This window comes from Chlorocebus sabaeus, chromosome 1, assembly GCF_047675955.1.
Source record: "Chlorocebus sabaeus isolate Y175 chromosome 1, mChlSab1.0.hap1, whole genome shotgun sequence".
In the NCBI taxonomy this organism is placed as follows: Eukaryota; Metazoa; Chordata; class Mammalia; order Primates; family Cercopithecidae; genus Chlorocebus; species Chlorocebus sabaeus.
Window position 1 is genome coordinate 20,839,080 of NC_132904.1, and position 23,396 is coordinate 20,862,475.

Here is a 23,396-nt window from a genome sequence, read left to right on the forward strand (position 1 = left end):
ACGAAGGCTTGTGTGTGTGTTAATCTCCCGGAGGAACGGGAATGGGGAGGAAGGTTGGAAACCTAGGAAAAGGTGCCAGCGGGAAGGCCCGTAGCGGCGCCCGTGAGCTCGCGCGCAGGAGTCCAAAGGACTCGCTTGCATCCGCAGGCCCCTGGTCCCCCTGGCTTCGACTGTCAAAACCTGTTAGGTTTATTTTGGGGGGCTTTTTTTAAACCTGTCATTAAAATTTGCATTTCCCTTTGCCCTAGGACAAAGCTCCTACACTCCGTCAATTCGCAGCCTAGCCTCGGGAGCTCTGGGGATCTTGGCACCTCCCCAGCCCCGCCTAGAATCGGAAAGCCCTCGGGCACCTCCGGGTTGAATCCCCGCTAGCGAGTTAGTAGCATCTCCTTAAGAGTAGAGAGGAGGGGGCAGGGACCAGTGGAAGGAGAGAGAAGGAGGGGACGAGAGAGGGGGAAAGGAAGAAGCAAGTCAGGGAAAAAAATTACTTTTTTTTTTTTTTCCGCTGCAAAACCTTAAGAGGGTTTGGGAGAGCTGGTCAACTTTCCGAAACATCTGAATCTTTTTACTGCCCTCCGTTCTTTCCCTCGGCTAGCTGTGGGGAGGGAGGAAAAAGAGAGAGGGAGAGAGAGAGGAAGAGAGAAGGGGGGAGGGAGGGGAAGAGAGAGAGGAGGGAGAGAGAGGAGAGAGAGAGAAAGAAGAAGGGAGAGAGAGAGGCAGGCGTGGAGGGGAGGAGGGAGAGCGAGCAGGCCGGGCGCGGAGTGCACAGCCACAGCCTCCTCGCCTACCCAAACTCCCAGCCAAGGCGCGTGGTGGCGTCCTCGCGCCCTCGCTCGCGCCCCCGCCCGCCGCCCGCGCAAGCCAGGCATGAATGCTGAGACTTGCGTCTCTTACTGCGAGTCGCCGGCTGCTGCCATGGACGCCTACTACAGCCCGGTGTCGCAGAGTCGGGAGGGCTCGTCGCCTTTTAGGGCATTTCCCGGAGGCGACAAGTTCGGCACAACTTTCCTGTCGGCCGCCGCCAAAGTACAGGGATTCGGGGACGCCAAGAACCGGGCCCGTTACAGCGCTGGGCAGCAGGACCTAGCGACACCCCTGGAGAGTGGCGCCGGGGCGCGGGGCTCCTTTAACAAGTTCCAGCCCCAGCCGTCGACCCCGCAGCCCCAGCCGCCGCCGCAGCCCCAACAGCAGCAACCGCAGCCCCAACCGCCCGCGCAACCGCATCTTTACTTGCAGCGAGGCGCCTGCAAGACGCCCCCGGACGGCAGCCTCAAACTCCAGGAAGGCAGCAGTGGCCACAACGCGGCCTTGCAGATTCCCTGCTACGGTGAGTGCACGTGCGGGTCACCTGGGGCTGGGGACCACGGTGTGCTTGGCTTCCGCATCCCTTGAAACTGGTGGCTTGCGGGAGGTATGAGTTGGCGGGCTGGGGGTGGGCTGGGGGCAGCCGCGGGTGACTCCGGTCAGTAAACGGGATCGATCGCCGCGAGGAAGCCAAGGGATCTGTTCTGTCTCCTTCATGTCCGCCGGCCTAGGCACGGAACGTTTCGGCTGTTAAACTCGACCTGGAGTTTGTTTTTCCCGGTCCCTTCAGCATTTCTCCAAACTGCTCTCTTTGCGCTGCCTGCTGGGCGGGATTTGAAGCGGATGCTTCTTACCGGCCCTGGGTGTGCGGCGAAAAGGAGTCTCCGCGCGGCGCAAAGAAGTCTCCGCGCAGCGCTCTGGCGCGGGGTCGCGGGGCTGCGGGACTGCGGGACTGCGGGACTGCGGGACTGCAGAGGCCTCGCTCCTCGCGGGCTGGGAGGCTCCTTGGGCAGCGCCGCCGCAGGTGAGAGCGTCGCAGGTGTGGAGCCCGGCAGGAAGCCCGGAGCGTGGTTGGCCGAAAGCTCATGGGAAATCCAGGAGCACTGGCGCGACACAGTGCGGAGTCAGAGACCGTGGGGTCCCAGGAGAAACTGGGGTCTGGCCAGACCCGAGTCCTGGGACCCTGAGCGCTACTGGCCGTGGGGATGCGGGCAGGCCAGTTCCCCGGGAGCTTCTCCCTCGGCGTTTCTTGGAGGCAGCAGGCCTCAGAACAATGGTTTAGGACGGAGTAGCAGGGGAGACAGGAAGTCCCGAGTCCCGGGTGGCCCATGGCTGTAGCAAAAGACAAGGGTCTGGGTCCTGATTTGAGCCCACGGGGAACCCGAGGGAGCTGGCCTAAATGACCTCCAAGCCCCCTTGAACGCAGCCACAGGAGGCAGGCCTGGGCCCCCAGAGCACGGCCACCATTGCCGGTGACAGAGACACTCAAGGACAGTCTCTAGCCAGAGCCGGTGTCTAGCCAGAGCAGCTCGGTAGCCCAGGCCTTCTCTTCTTCCACAGAATCGGGTTTCCTGAACCCCAACGCGGAAGGGGGAGCAACGACGCAGAAAGAAAAACCTTCTCTGGGCCGGGAGCCCTGAGCACACACTCTCCCCGGAGGCCTTGGCCTTCAGGCCGGCCCTGGTGAGATGAGTTGGGGGCAGGGAATTTGCCCTGATCCAGGCTGATGGAGAGGCACTAGGCCTGGGGACAGAGGCTGGGACACGGCAGAGGCCTTGGTGGCTGGAATAACCTTGAGAAAACAGCCGATGGCAGATGTTTTCTCCTATTCAGGTTCCTTCTTTCACAGGCGCAGAACTAGTTGGTAGATGGCTGCTGACAAACAGTCATACCCTTGTCTACAGATGCGCGCGCGCACACACACAGGGCATCTTCTTCAGGAGCCGATGTGGTCATACCCCAAGAACACATGCCCATGTGGCCTTGAATGAGCCACATACTCCCAAACCCAAAGGACAGAACTGAGAGATTTAGAAAGCTTCAGTGGCCCTTCCCCACTTCCTCCACCTTCCTCTTCACCTCCATTTGGAATGAGATCAGGCATTCAGACCACAGACCCCCAAAGCTCCACACACAGACACCCACAGCTCCACACACAGACACCCACAGCTCCACACACAGACCCCCAAAGCTCCACACGCAGACACCCACAGCTCCACACACAGACACCCACAGCTCCACACACAGACACCCACAGCTCCACACACAGACACCCACAGCTCCACACACACACACAACTCCACACGCACACACAGCTCCACAGGCAGACACACACAACTCCACACATACACACAGCTCCACACATGTATACACACAGCTTCACACACGTACACACACAGCTTCACACACGGACACACACAACTCCACATGCAGACACACACGCCTCTCATGCAAGTGCTCCTTCACCATGCTAGGCTGGCAGAGAATCTCAGCCCTGTCCATACCGGCCGGCCTTCCCAGCCCAGGGACGCAGGCCCCAGCTCATCCTTGTCATGCAGGACTATTAGGTGAGAGCAGGTTGCAGACTGGGGGACCCATGGAGGTTCATCCTGCATAGCCAGGGGGCTCATGTTTTCTCTCCACTGCATTGACATGTCATATTTTAACGAAAATTACCAGTGAGACCTCTGAAGAGGCTGAGATACTAGGCAAGAAGAGAGCCTAAGGAGCTCCCCACCTCTTGGTTAAATGCCTTCAAGTCCAGAGGGACGGCAGAGAGGGCTGGCCTCCCCTGAGCCTTCTCTCTGTGCCCTGCTGGGCCCCCACAGCCAGCCTGGCCCTTCCTTTACTTGCACTAGCCTTGGGAGCTGAGGGAAAGAGCCAGCCACTTGACCCAGTACTGCCCCTAACCCGTGGCAGTGTGACCTGACAGCAAACACCTTCCCAAACCCTGGTTTCCTCATCTGCATCCTGGGGTGATAACAGAAAGGCCTTACTGGGTCATAAATGTGCCTCTGCAGAGAGAGCAAGAGGCAAGAGCCAAGAGCTCACCCCCCCATCCCCCCAACCCCCCGCCCACATTTCCATCCCTGTCTATCTCCCTGCTGCTGGGAACTTGAGAGCACCCAATTCTGAGGATAGGGCAAGCCCCTGCCACTGCTCTGGTCATAAACTGCAGACTGAGTCCAAAGGCAGCCTCTAACCACCCGCAGGACCCCACTCCATGCTGCCTAAGATGGAGGCACTGCTCGGGGCAAAGCCACAAACAATAAACAGCAAGTCACTGTTTGTTTTTTTCCCTCTCTCAGCAGCTGAGTCTCCCCTACCAGGAGATGTCTGGTCCTTCTAGGAAAGGGATTAGGCGCGTTAGGTCTAAGATGGAGAAACTGAGGCTCCAAAAGGTGAGGCTCTGCCCTTTACAGAGGTAGCCAGGAGGAGGGCCTCTGGAGTGGGATCTCTACCCTGTCAGCAAGCAGGGAAACTGAGGCATGCACTCACAATTCTCTCCCACAATTGTGAGAGCGTATATACTCAAAAGGGGAGAGATGGAGTTCAAGGAAAAATCCTTAGACATTCCCAGGAGCATGGGGAAAGTCGGAGGTAGGAGCTGCCTTGGTACCAGTACTGGGGCTGGCTAATTCCCGTCTTCAGGCAGGCAGCTGAGACCTGGCAACCATTCCCAGCCCTGGGGGTTGGGACAAAAGCTGGTCGTTCACATGTGTAACTACACCTAACAAAACGATAAAGCTCGGAGGCCTCCCTCTGGGCCTCAGCTTCGGGGCCCACTCCTGGCAGAGTCAAACTACCCCTTGTCAAAGAAGGTGCCCCGGGCAGCTGCTCCAGGGCCAAGCCGAGGGAATGCGGGGCGGAGAAGCCGCCTCTAGTCTCTGCTGGCCGGATCTGGTCTGGGTTGCGGAAAGAGTTGGTGAGAGAAACCCTTCGGGGCTGCAGGCGTCCCTACCCCAACTTGGGCCTTCCTTTCCCCAAATGTGTAAAAGAAGGATGATTAAGGCGGCTCCGCCGTGTCCTTTGGGTGCGGAGACCGCGGTTTTACGAAAGAGCCCCCACCCAGCCCTCTTCTGCTGCAACCCAAGACCTCACCAGTCTACCCCCAGACTCTGGGTCCCCTCTTTGGCCTCCTGATTTCCTTGCCCGAGCCCAGGGTGGGCCGCCTGGGCCCCAGGAGACATGTCAGGTTGGAGACCCGACGTTTCTCAGCGACGAAAGAGCCTCCTTGTACTCAGGGCAGGGACTGCAGCGCCTCGCCCCCAAATTCCGGATCCGACCCCCGGAGCCGCAGCCGGCGCGTGCCGGTCCTAGTCTAACGGTCCCGAGACGCGGGGCCGCTGCGGGAAGCTGCCCCGTTTCCCCCTTCCCTTTCGCTTTCGATTCGTTGCAGACAGGTTTCTGTTGAAAGTAGATTGCTGCCTCTCCATCCACCCACCCTCAAAAAGCAGCGCTCTCAGCGCCAAGGTCTGGGGAGGCGCGGGCCAGGCTGAAGCCCCTGGGGTGCCGCCTAGGGGTCCAGTCCCGATTTTTTGAATTAGACGCAGTGGTTAAATACCAGCGGGTATTTATTTCCTCTGCACAGACACAATCCATGCACCACGAAATGTGTAAATTCTGCCAGGGTCGTATTTGAATGTAGTTCGAGAACTGGGGTGTGTTTTGTATAGGAGAGACGACCCGAAGAAGGCAGAAACGAAAACCCGACAGAAGCAGCAACAGCCAGTGGTGACTGTGGGGTGATCGCGGGAAAACTCGAGCCTGGGACTGAAGCCTGCTCGAGAAGGGGCGACTGTTGTTTAATTCTGGAGGGAGGGATGGTGAAGGAAGATGCTTTTAATTTGTTACTTTGTTAATTTCCATAGCCGGCAGCCTGCTTCACCAGTCTGGTCCAAACACATACGTTCTTAAATAGAAAAACAGAGGGCCTGGATTAAAACTCAATATTTTAAGTCAATCGACTTGCACAATCTTGCACAATCTTTTCTTTATTATACTTTACGTACAATGAAGTGCTTAGCTCTGAGGAGGAAAGTTGGAAGAATTGTTATGTATGTGTACACTGTTAGGACGACCATCTGGGTAAAGAAACAGACCATTTAAGTGTTTCGTTAAACCTTGTAAAACGTTAAAGCAAAAACATTTTTTGTAAGTTGTTTTAAGAAAATTTCAGAAGATACTTCGGAGCACCGGGGACCCCAGTTTGTTCCTGACAGCAGTGTTTCTTGAGTAGGGTGACACTTTCGCCCGGACATTTGCAGTCCCGATTCTAATGCGAAGTTCCAAGCGGCTGCGCCAGGAACCTCGCCGCGAAAACTGGGCTAAGCCGGAGTCACCAAGCCCTGAACCGCACGCACTGCGATGCCGCCCGCATAGGAAAACAGATTAAAACGCCCTACAGAAAATCTCGGCGAAGTCCCGGAGGCCCCCGAGGACTCTGGTTTCTAAGATCAGCTGGGCGCACTTTCTCCGGGACGTCCCTTCTTCTCCGTCTCAGCCCCTTCCTACCCGCAGCCACGCGCAGCTTTGTTTTGGTGGCAACCTGAAATAAGAAATGGAAATATATTGGCCTTTGCTGCTGCCAGGGATGAGAGGTGGTTGACGTCTGGCGCGTTTGTCCGGGCTTCGGGCTTCTCTGCAGACCCCTAGACTGGGATGCCAGAGGTCAGGAGAGGAGGGGGATAGTTGCCCGGAGTTCCCGCGGCTCCGAGGCCTTGGGATGACTCATGGAGGGTGCGCTGCCTCGGTGCGCCTCTGGCCCGGAGGGTAGGCGAGGTGGGTGGTATGGGAGTGTATGCTGGAGAGAAAAGAGAACGCTTGACCAGAGAGAACTTCCTGCCCCCGGAGCCTCAGTGTCCTTAGCCCCCCAAACCCCTGCTCAGGAAGCCGAAGGACCTAGGCCCAGGCAACGGTTTGGGGTGGGGCGGTAAGAGCACTGTCCTGTACCCAGACGTCCCCTGCCAGGCGCCACCTGGCCATGTGCGCCCGCAGCGCAGGGTTCTCCAGCCGTCGGCACACATCCTCACCGAGGTGACAGTCATCGGATTGGGAAACCAGCACTGCGAGGACCCGGCTATGTGATGATACAGTCCGGGGGATTTCGAGTGGAAGCCGACCGTCCTACGGTGCCACTAGACAAGTGAGAAGCAGCTCTTCCAAACAGGGCCCTTTGCTGGAAGGAGGAGGCACCTCTCTCCAGCCTGTGAGCCCTCCCAGCTGCAGCCGGGGTCTTCTCTAACATCAGTTACCCGCGGCCTCCAGGGAGCTGCCTCCAGAGGTGCAGCCCGGCACACCTCTCCTCTGCAGATGTATAAACCAGCGACACCCCCATCTCCATTCAAGATGCTCCTTTTTCACCCAGTACAGGGGTGCGGAATAAACCTGGGGCAACAACTTGCGTGCTGCCTGGAAGCAGGTCCTTCAGAAAGGATGACAAAAATTTAGTGATGCGGCAGAAGCTTCCACTGTGTCCAGGAAGGGACAGCGGCCTCCCACCAGTTGCACCGGCCCTGGGCAGGCCCTCACCCCCAGCACATTTTGTCACCTTAGCTACGGCCAGCCAGCTTCTCCACCTGACCCCAACCCGCACCAGCCAGCGCCAAGGAGAGGGAGGAATGGAAGGGTGTTGTGGCTCAGCAGTGAGGAAGAGCCACGCAGAGGCAAGGCTCCGAGGAGCCAAGGCTGGGGTGTGTAGGGTGGCACGCTGGGCTGCGGGCCGGTTCAGATTTGAACTCCAGAGGCAGTTGGAAGTGTCACCCTGGTGCTTGGCGGCTCCTAGGGTGCTCTTTTGGCAAGGAGGGGGTCACTGGGAGATACCGGCAAGGTAAGAGGCGCCATCGACTGCCAAGTACCTGTCTTTCCGGGTGAAGGCACCACTTGTACTGAGGACCCCTTGGTCATGGCTGCTGAGCACTGGCGCGGGTGCACATTGGGGGCAGAGAGGGAGCCAGTGCTCGCTTCGTCGGATTCGTAAAGCGGATTCTTTAAGAGTGGATTTTCATTCTGAACTGGAGGTCCCCGAGCATGGACGTTGGCCCTACGCACCTCCTAGAGGGACAGGACCTGGTGACCCAGGTCAGAGCACAACAACTGGCTCTCCAGGGCTCTGAAGGGCACAACCGAGGCTGGGAAGCTGTGGGAGGTTTGGACCATGACACTGATGTCTAGCGTGGCACACGTGGGGACCGGGGCCCACAGTCCGGGTGTAGATCACCCCAGCCTCCACCTTTGCATTCTCTACTCCTGCATGGCCTTAGAGAAGTCCATTCTGCTCTGGGTTCTGAATTTTAGTTGCACGAAATGCAGGAGTGTTGACAATTTCCAAAGACCCTCTCAGAGTTTCTGTGCTGGTAGCAGTCTGGACCCACCTTCACCCCCTTTGTCTTCCCTCCTCACCCCCACACGCATTTTTGTCCGGGAGAAATTGGGGTAAGGTAGGTGGGAGAGGCTTCCCTGGAGGCTGACACAGGTCCCGAGTGGGGAGCCATCCCAGGACACAAAGCCAGCTGGAGGTCCCGCAGGGCTGTGGTGGAGTGCAGGTTCTGGGCTCAGGACTGAGATGTAAATAGGGAGGGAGTAAGCAACTGTCTTTGTGTCCACACGTGACCAGGCTCAAGCTAAGGCCCTGGGCTCATGGTCCCTGTGTCCACTCATCTTCCCTAGCCCAGTAATTATGGAGCAGCTTCCCTGGACGGACCTTCTCCCGGGAGATAGAACATGCCAAGCCCCTGCCTCCTGGGTTACAGCTTATGTCCTTCCAAGTGTGTTGTACAGTTGGGCTTAGCAAATGTTCGCTGGCTGGAAGAATGAATGAAGAACTGGTGTCTCCTGCAGTGTTGCGCCTGCATGGTTAAGGGCACCCAGGAGCACCTTTGGCTGTGTGAGGGCCGGCTTAGGTATTTGTGTGAGTGTGTGCATGGCATGAATGTGAGCCGCGTGTGCCGTGCCCATTCTCTCTGGGTCCACATCCTGCTGTCTGAGTGTTTCAGGGCGAGGCCGAGGGTTTGTGTGTAGTCCAGTGAAAGGCATGCCTGTCCTCCGGTACTTGTGTCTATGTACCCCAGTGTGTGAGCCTCAGGTGTGCAAGGGTGAGTACCCATGTGCATGGCTCTGGAGCTTCTCTGAGTCTGTGGGTGGCGTGGCCTCTGCCTCTAGAGGTGCCCCTAGGGAGACAGTGACTAAGTGCCCTTGTATCATGGCCTGTGGCCTTCCTGCCCCTGGTCATGGCTCCCAGGAGCAGCTGACTCAGTGAGTGGCAGGCAGAATCTCCCTGTGGCAAGTCCCTGGGTGGGGTCCAACCACCCCCAGCGACATCCTAAGGCCCTCGAACATGGTCCATCCAACCCACCTACACTGCGGCAAGGCCTTCTGACACGCCACTAACTCTGGAATGTGCCCTCTGTCCCATGTGGCTCACTGCGGAAGAGACGCGACCTTGGCACTGTCTTTACGCACACTGCTGACCCCATTTAGCACATGAGCAAACTGAGGCCCAAGGGGAAATGGACCCCCACAGCCAGGTTAGTAGGAGGGCGGGAACTCACTGAGTTCTCCTCCTTCCACTACGATGGGTGGAAAGGCAGAAAGTATTGGGGAATCAGATCCACTCACCTGCTCTCTTGTTGGTTGCGGCTCCTGCAGTAAGTCCAGTAAGTTGCACTCTCTCTGTGCATCAAATAGGGCAGATGCTTGCAGTTCTGCCTCAGTCAGAAGTAAAGCAAACCCCACCATGAGCTCCTGGGCATTAGAGGACAGCAGGAGAGCACTCATGGAATCCCTGGTGGGACTGCAGGGACCTGACTCTAATGCAGCCATACCAGGCTGGGACTCCTGCTCTCTGCCCAGCTCCCCAAGCTGAGTTTTCTTTTCCTAAGTTCGTGAAAACCACAAGCCAGGGTCAGCTGAGGCCAGATGACCAACTCCTCCCACTGTGCAGGACCGTCCACCAGGCTCTGAGGGCCTTTGGTTACATCCAGGAACCTGGTACCTCCCCTGACTCTGCGGCACACACACACAATGGGTCATGGTGACATGGTGGGGGGCCCACCCAAGGTTGGAAGAGATGGCAGTCATCGCCTGGCCCACATGTCTTATTTTGCAGACAAGGGGACTGAGAGGCCTGATTCCATTTACGCATGGCTCACCAAACTTTGCCTGTCGCTATGCCAGGCCTTGTAGGGGATTCCAGGAAGCTCTGGATGCAGCCTCTGCCTTCAGGTCCAGAGGAAGAGACAGACAAGTGACCTTGAAATTCCAGTTCAGTGGGATGGGTGCTGAGATGGGGAAAGCCCTGACTCAGGCTCTGAGGAGGTCAGCCTGGCTTGCCCTGGGGTGTGCAGGCGCCACCAGGGTTTGGGAGCTTACTGGAAGCCACTTAAGGGGAGGGTTCAGGAAAGTTGAGGGAAGCTGGGATTTGTCCAGGCCAATGAGTCTTCTCTAGTGGCTGGAAATCCTGAGGCTTCTTCTCTCTTGACTTTCTGCTTTTCTGTCTCCGTGCTTTCTCTGTAGATCAATAGGTCTTGGTTTTTCTATGGAAACAGCCGTGTATAACAGCCCCCTTACCTCTCTAGTGCCGCTCCATTTCTCCATGTGTTGAATGGCACTTTGGCCCTGTCCCACCTGTGAGGGGAGTGTGAGGAGGATGTGATGATGGAGAGAGGTAATGCGCCTGCTCCGTACATCCTGCACCGCCAGGTTCTCCGCCCCACCCCTCACACTATACCCTTTGAGGGTGCTAGGATATTGCAAATGATAGTGGTGGGGTTCTGATCAGGTTTCAGAGTAGGGATGTAGAGTTTGGGGTCCTCCTGGATGTGTCAGCCTTCCCAATGTCTCTACGTGGCTACAAGGATTTATTCACACCTGGTTCACATCCCAGCATGGAGCTGGGACAACCCCAGCTCCATGGCCTCTGACTTCAAGGAGGGAGCTCGCTTTCAAATGGGGAAGACAAACATGCAGATAACTCTTCTGCACGGCTCCCCTATTGTGGCCTCAACCTCCCCATCTCTGAACCTTCTTCATGGGACTTGGTGGTTTCAGAGGCCTTGGGGTTCTGTGATACTCACCAAGAGAGACGGATGGGCCCTCCAGAATCCTCCAGATGCCTCAGGACCCCACACTCTTCCCCATTCATTGTGCTAGGAAAGGGGGAAAGCTGGTCCAGTCTGCCAAAGGGTAAGAGTCTGGGATACCAGGCCCGGCTCCTGGTCTGAGTCTTCCCATCTGCAGGACACAGACAATAATGGGTTTTGAGGCAAAGAAGACTTAGAGTTGGCTGCTGCCGCAGAACCACATGACAGCCCAGAACAACTGAGCGTCCCTTCCCGTGCGCCAGGCAGTACGCCAGTGCTGCTTATGTATCATTTCACTTAACTGCCATCACAATCCTATGAGATTGGTACTATTATCATCCCCATTTCATGGATGAAAACTGAGGTTCGTGAAGATGAGTAACTCATCCACAGTGAGACAGCCAGGAAGGAAGAGTCAAGTCTTGCTGGCCGAGGGCTCCAAGAAACCTGAAAGGCATCCTGTTCTAGAATGAACCTGATTAGACTTGAGATCACCCTAATTCTGTCCCAGATGATGTGGAGATGAAAGACAGGGTCTTACAAACATCGCCCCCAGGGCCGGGCACGGTGGCTTAAGCCTGTAATCCCAGCACTTTGGGAGGCCGAGACGGGCGGATCACGAGGTCAGGAGATCGAGACCATCCTGGCCAACACAGTGAAACCCCGTCTCTACTAAAAATACAAAACATCAGCTGGGCATGGTGGCGGACGCCTGTAGTCCCAGCTACTCGGGAGGCTGAGGCAGGAGAATGGCGTGAACCCAGAAGGCGGAGCTCACAGTGAGCTGAGATCGCGCCACTGCACTCCAGCCTGGGCGACAGAGCAAGAGTCCATCTCAAAATAAATAAAGAAAGAAAAGAAAAGAAAACCCTTAACCCCCAAAGCGTTCTTCTCAGCTTCACATCCAGGGATGCAGAAGACAAGTGGTGTCAAGAGTAAGTTTCAGCACCTGCCAGGTTGAAGTTCTACACGGACTCTGTGACCTTGGGCACAGCTTCCTCACCCGTACCAGGTGAAAACAGGGTCCCAGGCATGGCATAGGGCCTCATAGCTGGTATGAGGAATGACTGCATGAGTTTCCAGAGGTTTCAGGAATGTGACAGAACCTCTGATTTAGGTAGGGTGGAGCTGAGAAGCATCTGTGGGAACAGTGGGGAAATAACACCTGCCCTCTAGGAAACATGAGAGACCGCAGGAGACTTTGTCTGTCTTGTTTCAAACTTTCCCCAGAACCTGGAGCTTGTCTATATAGTAGATGCTCAATAAATGTCTGTTGCTGAGTGAATGAATGAATGGATCTTATGGGAGGGGAACATGCTAGGAACTCTATAAATCTTTCCACTCTCTCTTCGTTCATCCTTCCTTTGAATTGAGGCCTGGGGTGAGAGCCTGCTTTGTCGTTCTCTTGCATTCTGGTAGAAAATGATTGATTTTTTATTTTCTTTTGCAGGGTTTCCTGTGGGGTGTAGGAGCAGGGAGGCTCTGGGTAGCTCTGTTTAGCACAAGCCTTGGTCCTCTCCGACTCTAGCAGTTGGAGGAGCACCCCTTTTCCTCACTGCTCCTGTTTTGGGTCTCACCCCACAGGTCACAGGCCTGCAGTCTGATGGCCACATCCCCCGGGGTTGGCTCTAGTCAAGTGGTTTTCTCCCTTCATCCCCAAATCTCCTCCTCAGGTCTCCCCCATTCCCTACGGTGAGTTCTGTGTCCTTCCCACTGGCACCCCCATTCCTGCCACCTGCCCAGCAGCCTGCCTGAGAGCTGCTAAAGCTCCTCCCTTAGTCCCCCATTCACTCATCCTCCATCCTGGGATTCTGAGACTCACCTGCAAGGGATGCAGCCCTCTGTTCTGGCCAGGAAGCCATCTGACCTCACCTGGGTTCCCAGCAGGGCATCCGGCTCCAAGGCCTGGGCTCTTCCCAGCACACCCGTGATTCCTTCCATACGCCCCAACCCAGCATTTGCAGTCTGAGGGCACTTGAACATCCATGATCCCCTGAGTCTCACCAAAGGCCTATGTGGAGGAATTGAATCTCCATTTTACAGATGGAAGTCAAAGCTCAAAGAGGTAGAACAGCTCAGAAGGAACGCACGGAGGAGTGTGCGCCTGGAAAAAGCTCCTCCTCGCGTCCAACAGATCCTTCAGCCTGGCACTTCTGTGTCAGGCAGGGACCAGAGTGTTTGGCAGTGAAGGAACTGGCTCCTAACCTCAGAGAGCCCATAGCCTGGTTAGAATGTGCTCCATGCCATGGGAATCCTCAGGAAAGGTGAATGGACTGGGGCTTCCTGAGCATGGACATTTGAAGTGGACCTTGAAGGTTGAATAGGAGCTCACCAGCTGAAGGAGCTGAAAGAGGCCCTCTAGACTCAGGAAACAGCATGAACTAAGCCTTTGGGTAAGGGAAGAACAGGAAGCGAGTGTGTGGAGTGCAGGGGCATGATGGATGCCGGTGAGGTGGGCTGAGGAATGGCAGGGGCACAGCCGAAGACAACCTTTTATTTTATTTTATATTTTATTTTTTGAGACAGAGTCTCACTCGGTCCCCCAGGCTGGAGTGCCATGGTGCAATCTCAGCTCACTGCAACCTCTGCTTCCCAGGCTTAAGTGATTCTCCTGCCTCAGCCTCCCAAGTAGCTGGGATTACAGGCACCCACCACCACGCCCGGCTACTTTTTGTGTTTTTGGTAGAGATGGGGTTTTGCCATGTTGGCCAGGCTGGTCTTGAACTCCTGACCTCAGGTGATTCACCCGCCTCAGCCTCCCAAAGTGCTGGGATTACCGGTGTGAGCCATCGCGCCCGGCCGTAGGTACCTCTTATAAGTGGAATCATACAATTTCTCCTTTGGTGTCTGGCCATTTGTGTATCTTCTTTGAAGTGTATTCAAGTACTTTGCCTATTGTTGAATGGGGTTGTTTGTTTCCTTGTTCTTGAGTCATAGGAATTCTGGATATTAATTCCTTTTCAGATATATGATTTGCAAATATTTATTCTCGTTCTATGGGTTGTCCTTTCACTCCCTGGATACTGTCCTTTGATGCACAAAAGTTTTACATTTTGATGAAGAAGCACAATTTTTCAACTTCTTTTGTTGTTTGTGCTTTTGGTGTCATATCCAAGAAATCATCAATAACTCCAGTGTCATGAAGATTTTCCCCTAAGTCTTCTAAGAGCTTTGTAGTTTAGCTCTTAGGTTTAGGTCTTTGATGCACTTTAATTTTGAATATGACATAACATAAGGCTCCAATGTCATTCTTCCTCATGGGGATATCCACTTTTCCCAGCACCATTTGTAGAAAAGATGGCCCTTTTCTCACCGACTAGTCTCAGGACCTTTGTTGAAAATCAGTGGAGCATATATTTGAGAGTTTACGTCTGGTCTCTATTCTGTTGCATTTGTCTGTCTGTCTGGCCCCTGAATGACCTTCTGATGTGAAGTCCAGGATCGCAGAATGTACAAGGACCCTCGTAGGCCATCCGTTCATCTCCTTGCCTGCAGGCCAGTGACTGATAGGTCACAGAAATTGAGCTCAGGGACAAATTTGTTTTCCAGGACCTAGAGCTGGTGAGAAGGGGTGGAGGGCAGAGCCACAGGCGAGGACTCTGGAGCCACAGTTTCGGCCCTGGCTAGGCCCCTGGCTATTTGGGGGCCCCTCTGCCCCTTCAGTTGACCATCCCATGAGGACGTGTGGCCTTTGGGGAAATTCTCATGTGCTCTGAGGGTCTATACACCCACCTCCTGAGATGCTCAAATCTGGGACCACTTCCTTTATTAAGATAATTCCAGAATGCTTCCAGTGGAGCTGGGAGGAGCTCCAAGAGGGAAGCAGCCAGTGGCTCCACGCTGCTGGCCCTATGCATATTTTGAAGAATTTCTGTTTGATTCCCAAAAGAGGCACTCACAACTCCCCGTCCCCCACCCCAGGCCATCCAGTGAGCGGCACAACCAGGGGCTGGGGCTCCAGGGACTGGACAGCAGGCTCCAAGGGGAGCACAGCTGCAAAGAAGCAGCTGTCCCCTGCTCCCCCTCCTGGGAACTTCCCCGGCCTAGGTGACTAAACAGAGGCCTGCTTGAGCCTGGTCTTCCAGCCATGTGCCCTAAGGCATAATTTCTAGAGTTCTTGGAAAATCATAGAAACTATGTTCATTCCACAATTGGGCTACACAGGCTGCCTGATGCTTCAGATGCCTTTGGTTTGGAGAAGCCAGTAGAGCTCAGGACCTGGAAACAGATTTCAGCCCAAACAGTTGAGTGACCTCGGGCAAATTAGTTGCCCTCTTTGCCTCAGTTTCTTTACCTGTCAAGTGGGGATAAGAATCATGTCTACCCGTTAGTGATAGGGTGAGGCTTAAATAAGGTAAAACGGGTAAGAATCGAGCCGGGTGTGGTTGCTCACGCCTGTAATCCCAGCATTTTGGGAGGCTGAGGCAGGTGGATCACCTGAATTCAGGAGTTTGAGACCAGCCTGGCCAACATAGTGAAACTCTGTCTCTACTAAAAATACAAAAAATTAGCTGGGCGTGGTGGTGGGCGCCTGTAATCCCATCTACTAGGGAGGCTGAGGCAGGAGAATCACTTGAACCTGGGAGGCGGAGGTTGCAGTGAACCGAGATCACGCCATTGCACTCTAGCCTGGGCAACAAGAGCGAAACTCTGTCTCTAAATAAATAAATAAATAAATAGGTAAGGATCTTAGAACAGTTCCTGGAGCATGGTAAGTGCTCAGTCAATGTTAGCTGTTATGATTGGTAAGATTTTGCTGGAAGCTTGACTCTGTCAGATTGGCCAGAAACGTTGATAGGCAATTAAAGTTGACTGGGATGCATAGAGTTGGACAATGAACAAATTATTACCAAATCCACGATTACTGTGTGGTTGACATTGTCTTTTAAAACATGGATGAGTGATGGGAGGTGTGGGGGCCGCCATCTCTACCTAATGCAGTGGCAGGAGGCTTCAAGGAGGGACAAAGGCCACCCAGGCCCCTCGGGCCCCTCCTCCCCATAGGCTGCTGCACCTCGTACCCATGCGTCGTGAGCTGGGGAATAACTCTCTCGCTGCTGAATGTGTTTTCTGTGTTTATTGGACCCAGAGCTTCAGTCTGTCCCCAGGGCAGTGGTTGTGTTGTGTTCCTCTCTGATCAGCACAGGGCTGGGCACAGAGAATCGGGCTCAGGGAATGTTAGGCAGCCTCTGCACCCTCCCTGGGCCCCAGCTTGCCCACCTGCAATTAAGAAAGCACCCGGTGGGCATTGCCCTGGGCCGGACCTGGACTGAGACTTTTCACGGAAACCCATTGGGCGATACTAGTATCCTCAGTTTGCAGGTGAGGAAGGTGAGGTGTCCCGCTGTGGACTGAACCCAGATTTCCTGAAGCCAAAGAGCCTTTTTCCTCTTCACTCCCTTGCCTGGACGCCCTCATGCCTATGTGCCCATCAGACTCAACCAGCATGTGAGAGCTCTGTGAACTGTGGAGGGGCGCACTGGGAGGGGTTTTCGGCACACCACATGCTGTACGTGTACCACACCGTCTTCACTCATCTACCGAAATGATGACCACGTCCCCCGACCCCCCAGACCCCACTCCCTCCTTCCTCCAGAGCCATCCTGAGAACAAGGCCAGCCCAGCCCAGGACCCGCACGTGATGTGTGGGAGCAGCTCCTGTGGGTGAAGAAGGAGGAGACAAACCCTTCTAAACAGAACGAGCAATAGCCTCTCACTTGCCCAGCTTTGGCAAGGCCAGGGACAGGCCAGTTTGGAAACATCGCTCGTGCCATGTGGCAGGTGGACAGTGAGGGCCAGGCCTCCTCAGGGAACACATGTGCCCAACCCCTGCTGTACTAACACGTCCCCCAGGATTTAGCCCCATGAGAGAATATTCCACAGAGCCCAGTTTTGTGCTACACAAAGTGTATTCTCAGGAGATCTATCCTGTTGCAGGGGATCCATCCTCCCGAGAAGTAGTAACAGGTCGAAAAGAGATGTATTTGTCTCACGTTCACTGTGGATTAAGGTTTTCTTGGCAGAAGGGACACACCATGTATTTTATTTTATTTTTTTTCTTTTTTTAAGATGGGCTTTTGCCATGTTGGCCAGGTTGGTCTCGAACTCCTGACCTCAGGTGATCCACCCACCTCAGCCTCCCATAGTGCTGGGATTACAAGTGTGAGCCACTGTACCCGGCCACACCATGGATTTTAAAGCAGAGACTTATTTGAATTTTTTGTTTTGTTCAGATGAGCAGAAATCAATGAAAAAACCATTTCCTTCCTTCCTTCCTTCCTTCCTTCCTTCCTTCCTTCCTTCCTTCCTTCCTTCCTTCCTTCCTTCCTTCCTTCCTTCCTTCCTTCCCTCCTTCCTTCCTTCCCTCCCTCCCTCCCTCCCTCAGACAGGGAGTCACTATCACCCAGGATGGAATGCAATGGCTAAATCATGGCCCACTGCAGCCACAATCTCCTGGGCTCAAGCCGTTCTCCTGCCTCAGCCTCCTGAGTAACTGGGACTACAGGCTTGTGCCAGTGCGCCCAGCTAATTTTTACTTTTTTTTGTAGAGATGGGGGTCTTACTTTGTTGCCCAGGCAGGTCTCAAACTCCTGAGCTCAAGCAGTCTGCCCATCTTGGCTTCCCAAAATGCTGGGATTACAGGCACGAGCTACCCTGCAGGGCCAAAAGAACCATTTTTAACTAACATGTTAATTGTGAATGCTGAAACATTGATTATTTATATTTTATCCTTATTATATGTGATAGGCAAAATCCTTGGAACCCATCTACTCCATATCCCAGCCATTTATACAAAAACACCAACCAAAACTTAGATATAATTATCCTTTAGATATTTTGAATTGTTAACTATTTTATAGTTGTAAATGTGGGATTTTTTAAAAAGCAAATATTGAAAAATCTTTTCCATTCTTATCAGCTTTAAGGAAGTTGATGACTTTCTTAAAATACAAACTAGGACTGGGCGTGGTGGCTCATGCCTGTATTCCAGCACTTTGGGAGGCTGAGGTGGAAGAATTGCTTGAATCCAGTAGTCTGAGACCAGCCTGGGCAACATAGTGACACCTCGTCTCTACAAAAAACAAAACAAAACAAAATTAAATTAGCTGGGTGTGGTGTTGTGTGCCCTTAGTACCAGCTACTCAGGAGGCTGAGGAGGGAGGATTGCTTGAGCCCAGGAGGTTGAGGCTGCAGTGAGCTGTGATTATACCACTGTGCGCCAGCCTAGGCAACAGGAAAAAAAAAAAAAAAAAAAGCAATCCTATAATTAATTGAGCCATTACTTTCCCCTTCTCATCCATGGGGAGAAATGCCTTGTTGCTTTTTCAGTTTGTAAGTGATTCTCTAAATTAGAATGAGTACATTTGGGCCAGGTGAGGTGGCTCACACCTGTAATCCCAGCACTTTGGGAGACAGAGGTGGGTGGATCTCGAGGTCAGGAGTTCAAGACTAGCCTGGCCAAGATGGTGAAACCCTGTCTCTACTAAAAGTACAAAAATTAGCCAGGTGCAGTGGCAGGTGCCTGTAACCCCAGCTACTCGGGAGGCTGAGGCAGGAGAATGGCTTGAACCTGGGGGGCAGAGGTTACAGTAAACCGAGATGGCATCAATGCACTCCAGCCTGGGTGACAGAGCGAGACTCCATCTCAATAAATAAATACATAAATAAAAATAAAAGAATGAGCATATTTGAGAAAGAAAAGATTTGATGTTGGCGAAAGCAGCACATTCTTTCTGGGATCATATGCTGCTTCTGCAGGCTAAGAAATTCAACTGTTTGGCCAGGCGCAGTGACTCATGCCTGTAATCCTAGCACTCGGGAGGCTGAGGCAGGCAGATTGCCTGAGCTCAGGAGTTCGAGACCAGCCTGGGCAACAACGGTGAAACCCTGTCTCTACTAAAATACAAAAAATTAGCCGGGCATGGCTGCGTGTGCCTGTAGTCTCAGCTACTCGGGAGGCTGAGGCAGGAGAATCGCTTGAACCCAGAAGTACAGTGAGCCGAGATCACACCACTGCACTTCAGCCTGGGCAGCAGAGCAAGACTCCATCTCCAAAAAAGAAAGAAAGAAAGAAATTCAGTTGTTTAAGATGAGTTCAATTCAGCACATGCTTGTTGGGTTCCAAACACCGACACCAGGCAGGGCAAGGGATAACGAACGCTGCCTCGTAACACGCCTCCCCTGCCCTTGGCGAGGGCACAGTCTAAAGGCAGAGGCTGCCACGATTCCACTCTTTAAAAGTTTTTTAAGTATAACCAGATAAATGTACATTTAACATTTGATTTTTACAGCAGTTGCCGATGTTTCACCCCATTTATAGTCTCTGTTATATGTATGTGAAATGGGCCCTTCATTGAAAGGGACCCTGGGAGCTACTTTTGACAGAGGTTTATGGTTCATAAATGTCATTCTGGGAGCTGCCACTCAGGAAACCTGAACTGGAGAGGATGCACCTGGGGAAGGAAGCAAGTGGGGATGACACAGTTGCAGGCTGAGTGACATTGCCCTGGCTGTCAGCTGCCACGGCCAAATTCATCCCCAGATCATAACTGTATTCATATATCGTGGCGGCATCCCATTGATAGAGTGGGTGCCGTGTGTGGGGCAGGGGATATGCCGTCTTGCACTCTACTTCAGTCAGACCTCAGTCATTCTGGGCTGTGAATGTTCTCAGCCTCATCTTACAGATGAGGAAACTGAGGCACACAAAGGTCAAGTCACTTTTCCAAGGATACCCTTCTGTGGCAGAACCACAGGGTGACTTGGGAGCCTCCTTAATAATCTCCTTTAGTCTCTGCCCCCATTTCTTTCATGGGGGAAACTGGCATTCCCTAGTCATATGTGACACGTTAGCTAAACACAGCTTTAACAGACCTCTCCAACCACATCGCTGCCCCAAAACTCCTCCTCTACAGAGACCTGGATTCGCCCCAAGGCTGGGCTAGGTGCCCCTGCCCTGGTCACCACCCTGCACTGTAATCATGGCCTCTGTCACCAAGGCAAGCCATTTGAAGGGAGGGACTGTGTTTTACTGGGCTCTGTATTTTCACCACCCGGACTGTGCCCAGCGCATAGCTGATGCTCCAGGAATGCTGTTGAATGAATGAATGTAGCAAATAAGTGGCAGAACCAAGGGCCAAGCCAAGGCCTGTCCTACCCCAAAGACTTCTCATTCATTTTATTTCGCCTCGTGCAGGATCTGAGCCTCTCCGTTTCGCCTGCCTCCGGACGAAAGCGATATTACAGTGTCTTGGTGAAGGTGGTGGAGCTGCAGGATTCTTTCTGCTACAGAAGGGAAACAGAGGCTTGGGGGAATTAAGTGAGAGATGTCTCGGGACACGCCCAGGGCCACATGATTTAGGGTTGTTGAGAGGGACAATGGGCAGACAGACCACAGGGCTGGACGTGGGAGGTGCAGGGTTCCAGTCCTGGCCCTTCCATTATCAGGCAGTATGACCTTGCTCTGGGCCTCCGCATCTTGGCTGTGAAGGGAGGGTCTGGTCCCGTGGGGTCTCCGAGCCCTGGAGATGTATTGCTGGGATAGGGGAGAGCATAGGAGACTCTGCTTCTCTGGCAGTGGGTCCTGCAGGGGACAGGGTCTCATCCAGCCACCCACGCCATGGGATGGAGCTTGGGGATGGGACAAAGAGCTGGGAAACTTCTAACCTCCTTGAGGAGAGAAGCTGACAGGGGCACTTAGAGCCCGGACTAAAGCCAGAACACCTGTCCCACCCCAGAAGGCATCAGAAAGTGATCTCCAAGCATTAGATCACACGTGGGCTTCTCACGGAGACCCTGAAGCTTGGTTTATCCCAGTCCTTTGAGATAGAAATGACCCTGGTAGCTCAGCGGTGCCCCCTTAGGACAAGATGAAGCCTGCCTGACCCCTCCAGGAGTCCTCCATGTTAGAAAGATGACTCGTCACCACCTTGAGAGGCAGTGGGCTTGGCATGGGACCATCCGGTCTGCCCCTCTTAGCTACGTGATCTGGAGCAAGTCATTCATCTTCACTGGACCTCAGTTTTCTCATCTGTGAAATGGAGATACCAACACTGACCTCATGGGATAGAGGGTCAGAGGAGACAGTGGGTGGGTCGCAACACGAATACAAGGCATTACATTATTGCTGTCATGGTTGTCATCGGCGCTGGTTGGAGAGCTCCTGTCTAAGGCTTCTCCCTTGGTAATTTGGGATTTGCCCTATTTGGGGTGGGGGGATGGTATCTTGGTATCTTGTTTTACCATAAAATGCAACATGCCTTGCTGAGTCCTTCTTGGCTGGCAAGACCCAATTCAAGAGCCACTCCATCACGGAAGCCTTCTCCGACCTTTTCAATGGAAACCGACTGCTCCTTTCTGTGGGCCCTGCCATGTCTGGGAAACTAGACTCTTGCCCTGCAGACCCTGGAACACTTGACCATGCTTGTCCCTCGTCCATCTCTTCCCCTAGGCCATGATTCCTAAGGGAAGCTCTGACGAGGTGCCCAATGAATGAATCAGTGAAGCAAGACACGGTGGGGGAGAGAACAGGAAAGACAAATTCCAGAGACAAGCTGGGGGGTGGAGAGGACCCAGGCCTTGGCAGAGGGGCCATGGGGGCTGAGGGCTGGACAGAGGTCCTAAGGATAGTTCTTTCTTTCCACCATTTTTTTTTTTTTTTAATACAAGGAAACTTTACTCATTTGGACTAACTGTAGGACAGTTGAAATTACAGTAGACTCCAAAATTAAAGTACTTTTTAAACTTTTAAGTTCCAACAGTAGCTTGACCTTGGCCTCCTACAGCTCTCAGAAGAGCTGCTCAAAGGAGCCCTGTGTTCTCATTGGGTCACAATGGCTTCCATGGAAGTGAGGGCTTCAAGAGGGCTGGCGAGCAAGGTGTGCTCCCAGAGTTGGCATTTGTCTTGGGATTTTTATTGCAACATAAAAGGCCCCTTGTAGAACTGTGAACGGTGGTGGTGATGAGGGGAAGGCGGGGAGGTGGCTAGGTAAACTTGTCCAGGTCCTGTTCAAATGATTACAAATGCCAGCTTCACAAGAGGAGTTCCTAGGGAAGGTGCCTTCTTTCCATTAGTCCACATACCTTTGCTTTTAAAAAACTTTCTATTTTGATATAATATTACACTTAGAGAAAAGTTACAAATGGACTACAAAGAATTCCCAGATGCCTTTTATGCTGACTCCCCAAATGGTGATGTTTTGCCATATTTGCATTGTCATTTTCGGTCTCTCTGGGTCTGTCTTAGGGTCTCTCTCTGTGTATATGCTCTGTTTATGTATGGATGGATGTACATGCATACCATATACAGCTGAATCATTTAACAGTAAGTTGCAGGCTGGGCACAGTGGCTCATGCCTGTAATTCCAGCACTTTGGGAGGCTGAGGCAGGTGGATCACCTGAGGTCAGGAGTTCGAGACCAGCCTGGCCAACATAGTAAAACCCCGACTCTACTAAAAATACAAAAATTAGCCAGGCGTGGTGGTGTGCACCTGTAATCCCAACTACTCGGGAGGCTGAAACAGGATAATCACTTCAACCCGGGACGGGGAGTTTGCAGTTAGCCAAGATTGTGCCACTGCACTCCAGCCTGGGCAACACAGCAAGTCTTCATCTCAAAAAAAAAAAAAAAAAAAAAAAAAGAAAGAAAGAAAGAAAGAAAAGAATAAGTTGCAGACATATGCCTCTTTGCCTCTAAGTACTTCAGTGTGTGTAGGCCCTGAAACAAGGCACTGGTCCACATCTGAGGTCCCAGATGGTCAATGAAGTTGATCTTCAGCAGGGCAGTTTGATCAGAGGCAGCCCTGAAGGTGGTTGCGAGGGGGCCAATCTCTCAAGGCAGCTGAGAGCAGCCATTCTCCTGTGACTTCTCCATCTTCCTGCCTTCCTCCTTGACCCTGTCTCCTGTTTGCCTGTCCCAGTCCCACCCACAGCATCCATCCCAGGAGGGCCCAGCGGGCATGCCCCAGGCCTGGAGTCCAAGTTTCAGCTCTGCCTCTTACCAGTTTTCTTTTTCTTTTCTTTTTTTTTTTTTGAGACAGGTCTCCCTCTGTCACCCAGGCTAGATGGAACTCTGGGCTCAAGTGACCCTCCCACCTTGGCCTCCCAACATTTTGGGATTACAGGGATGATCTACCACCCCTGGACCTTCCTAACAGTTATTAATTCTCAGCAAGGCATTTACCCCTCTGGCCTCAGTTTCTGGGGCTGCAAAATGGAAACCTGATGGTTGTAAAGAGGCTGGAACTCTACTGATGGCATAATAGATGCCCTAGTACTTTGTAAAGTACAAAGCCCAGTTCCTGGTTTTGTTTTTTGGGGTTTTGTGTATGTGTGTGTGTGTGTGTGTGCGCGCGCCCAGCATTAATCCCTTTTCCTTCCTGGACTCTGGGAAGCCCACTCCATCTCTGGACTAAGAGAAAGACAGTCCCCCCCCGTCCCCCACAACCCCTGCCATTGAGGGAAGAACCGAGAGAGCTTCTGTGTGAGGGTGGAGCAATGGAGGAGGGGGCTGC

General features: G+C 53.4%; 1 protein-coding gene and 1 long non-coding RNA gene across 2 annotated transcripts in view; one reads left to right on the forward strand and one right to left on the reverse strand.

Annotated features, from left to right (window-relative positions):
• Positions 1 to 487: 487 nt before the first annotated feature.
• Positions 488 to 23,396, forward strand: part of ALX4 (ALX homeobox 4) — a 45,267-nt gene continuing 22,358 nt past the window's right edge. The window contains exon 1 of the mRNA XM_008000967.3: positions 488 to 1,327. Coding sequence (XP_007999158.1) covers positions 868 to 1,327 — 460 coding nt within the window. The 5' untranslated portion in view covers positions 488 to 867. The remainder of the gene's footprint in view (positions 1,328 to 23,396) is intronic.
• Positions 5,781 to 13,540, reverse strand: LOC119624465 (uncharacterized). The gene is made up of 2 exons (XR_005240626.2): positions 10,878 to 13,540; positions 5,781 to 10,428 (listed from the first exon to the last, which is right to left on the reverse strand). It is a non-coding gene; the product is annotated as an uncharacterized lncRNA (long non-coding RNA).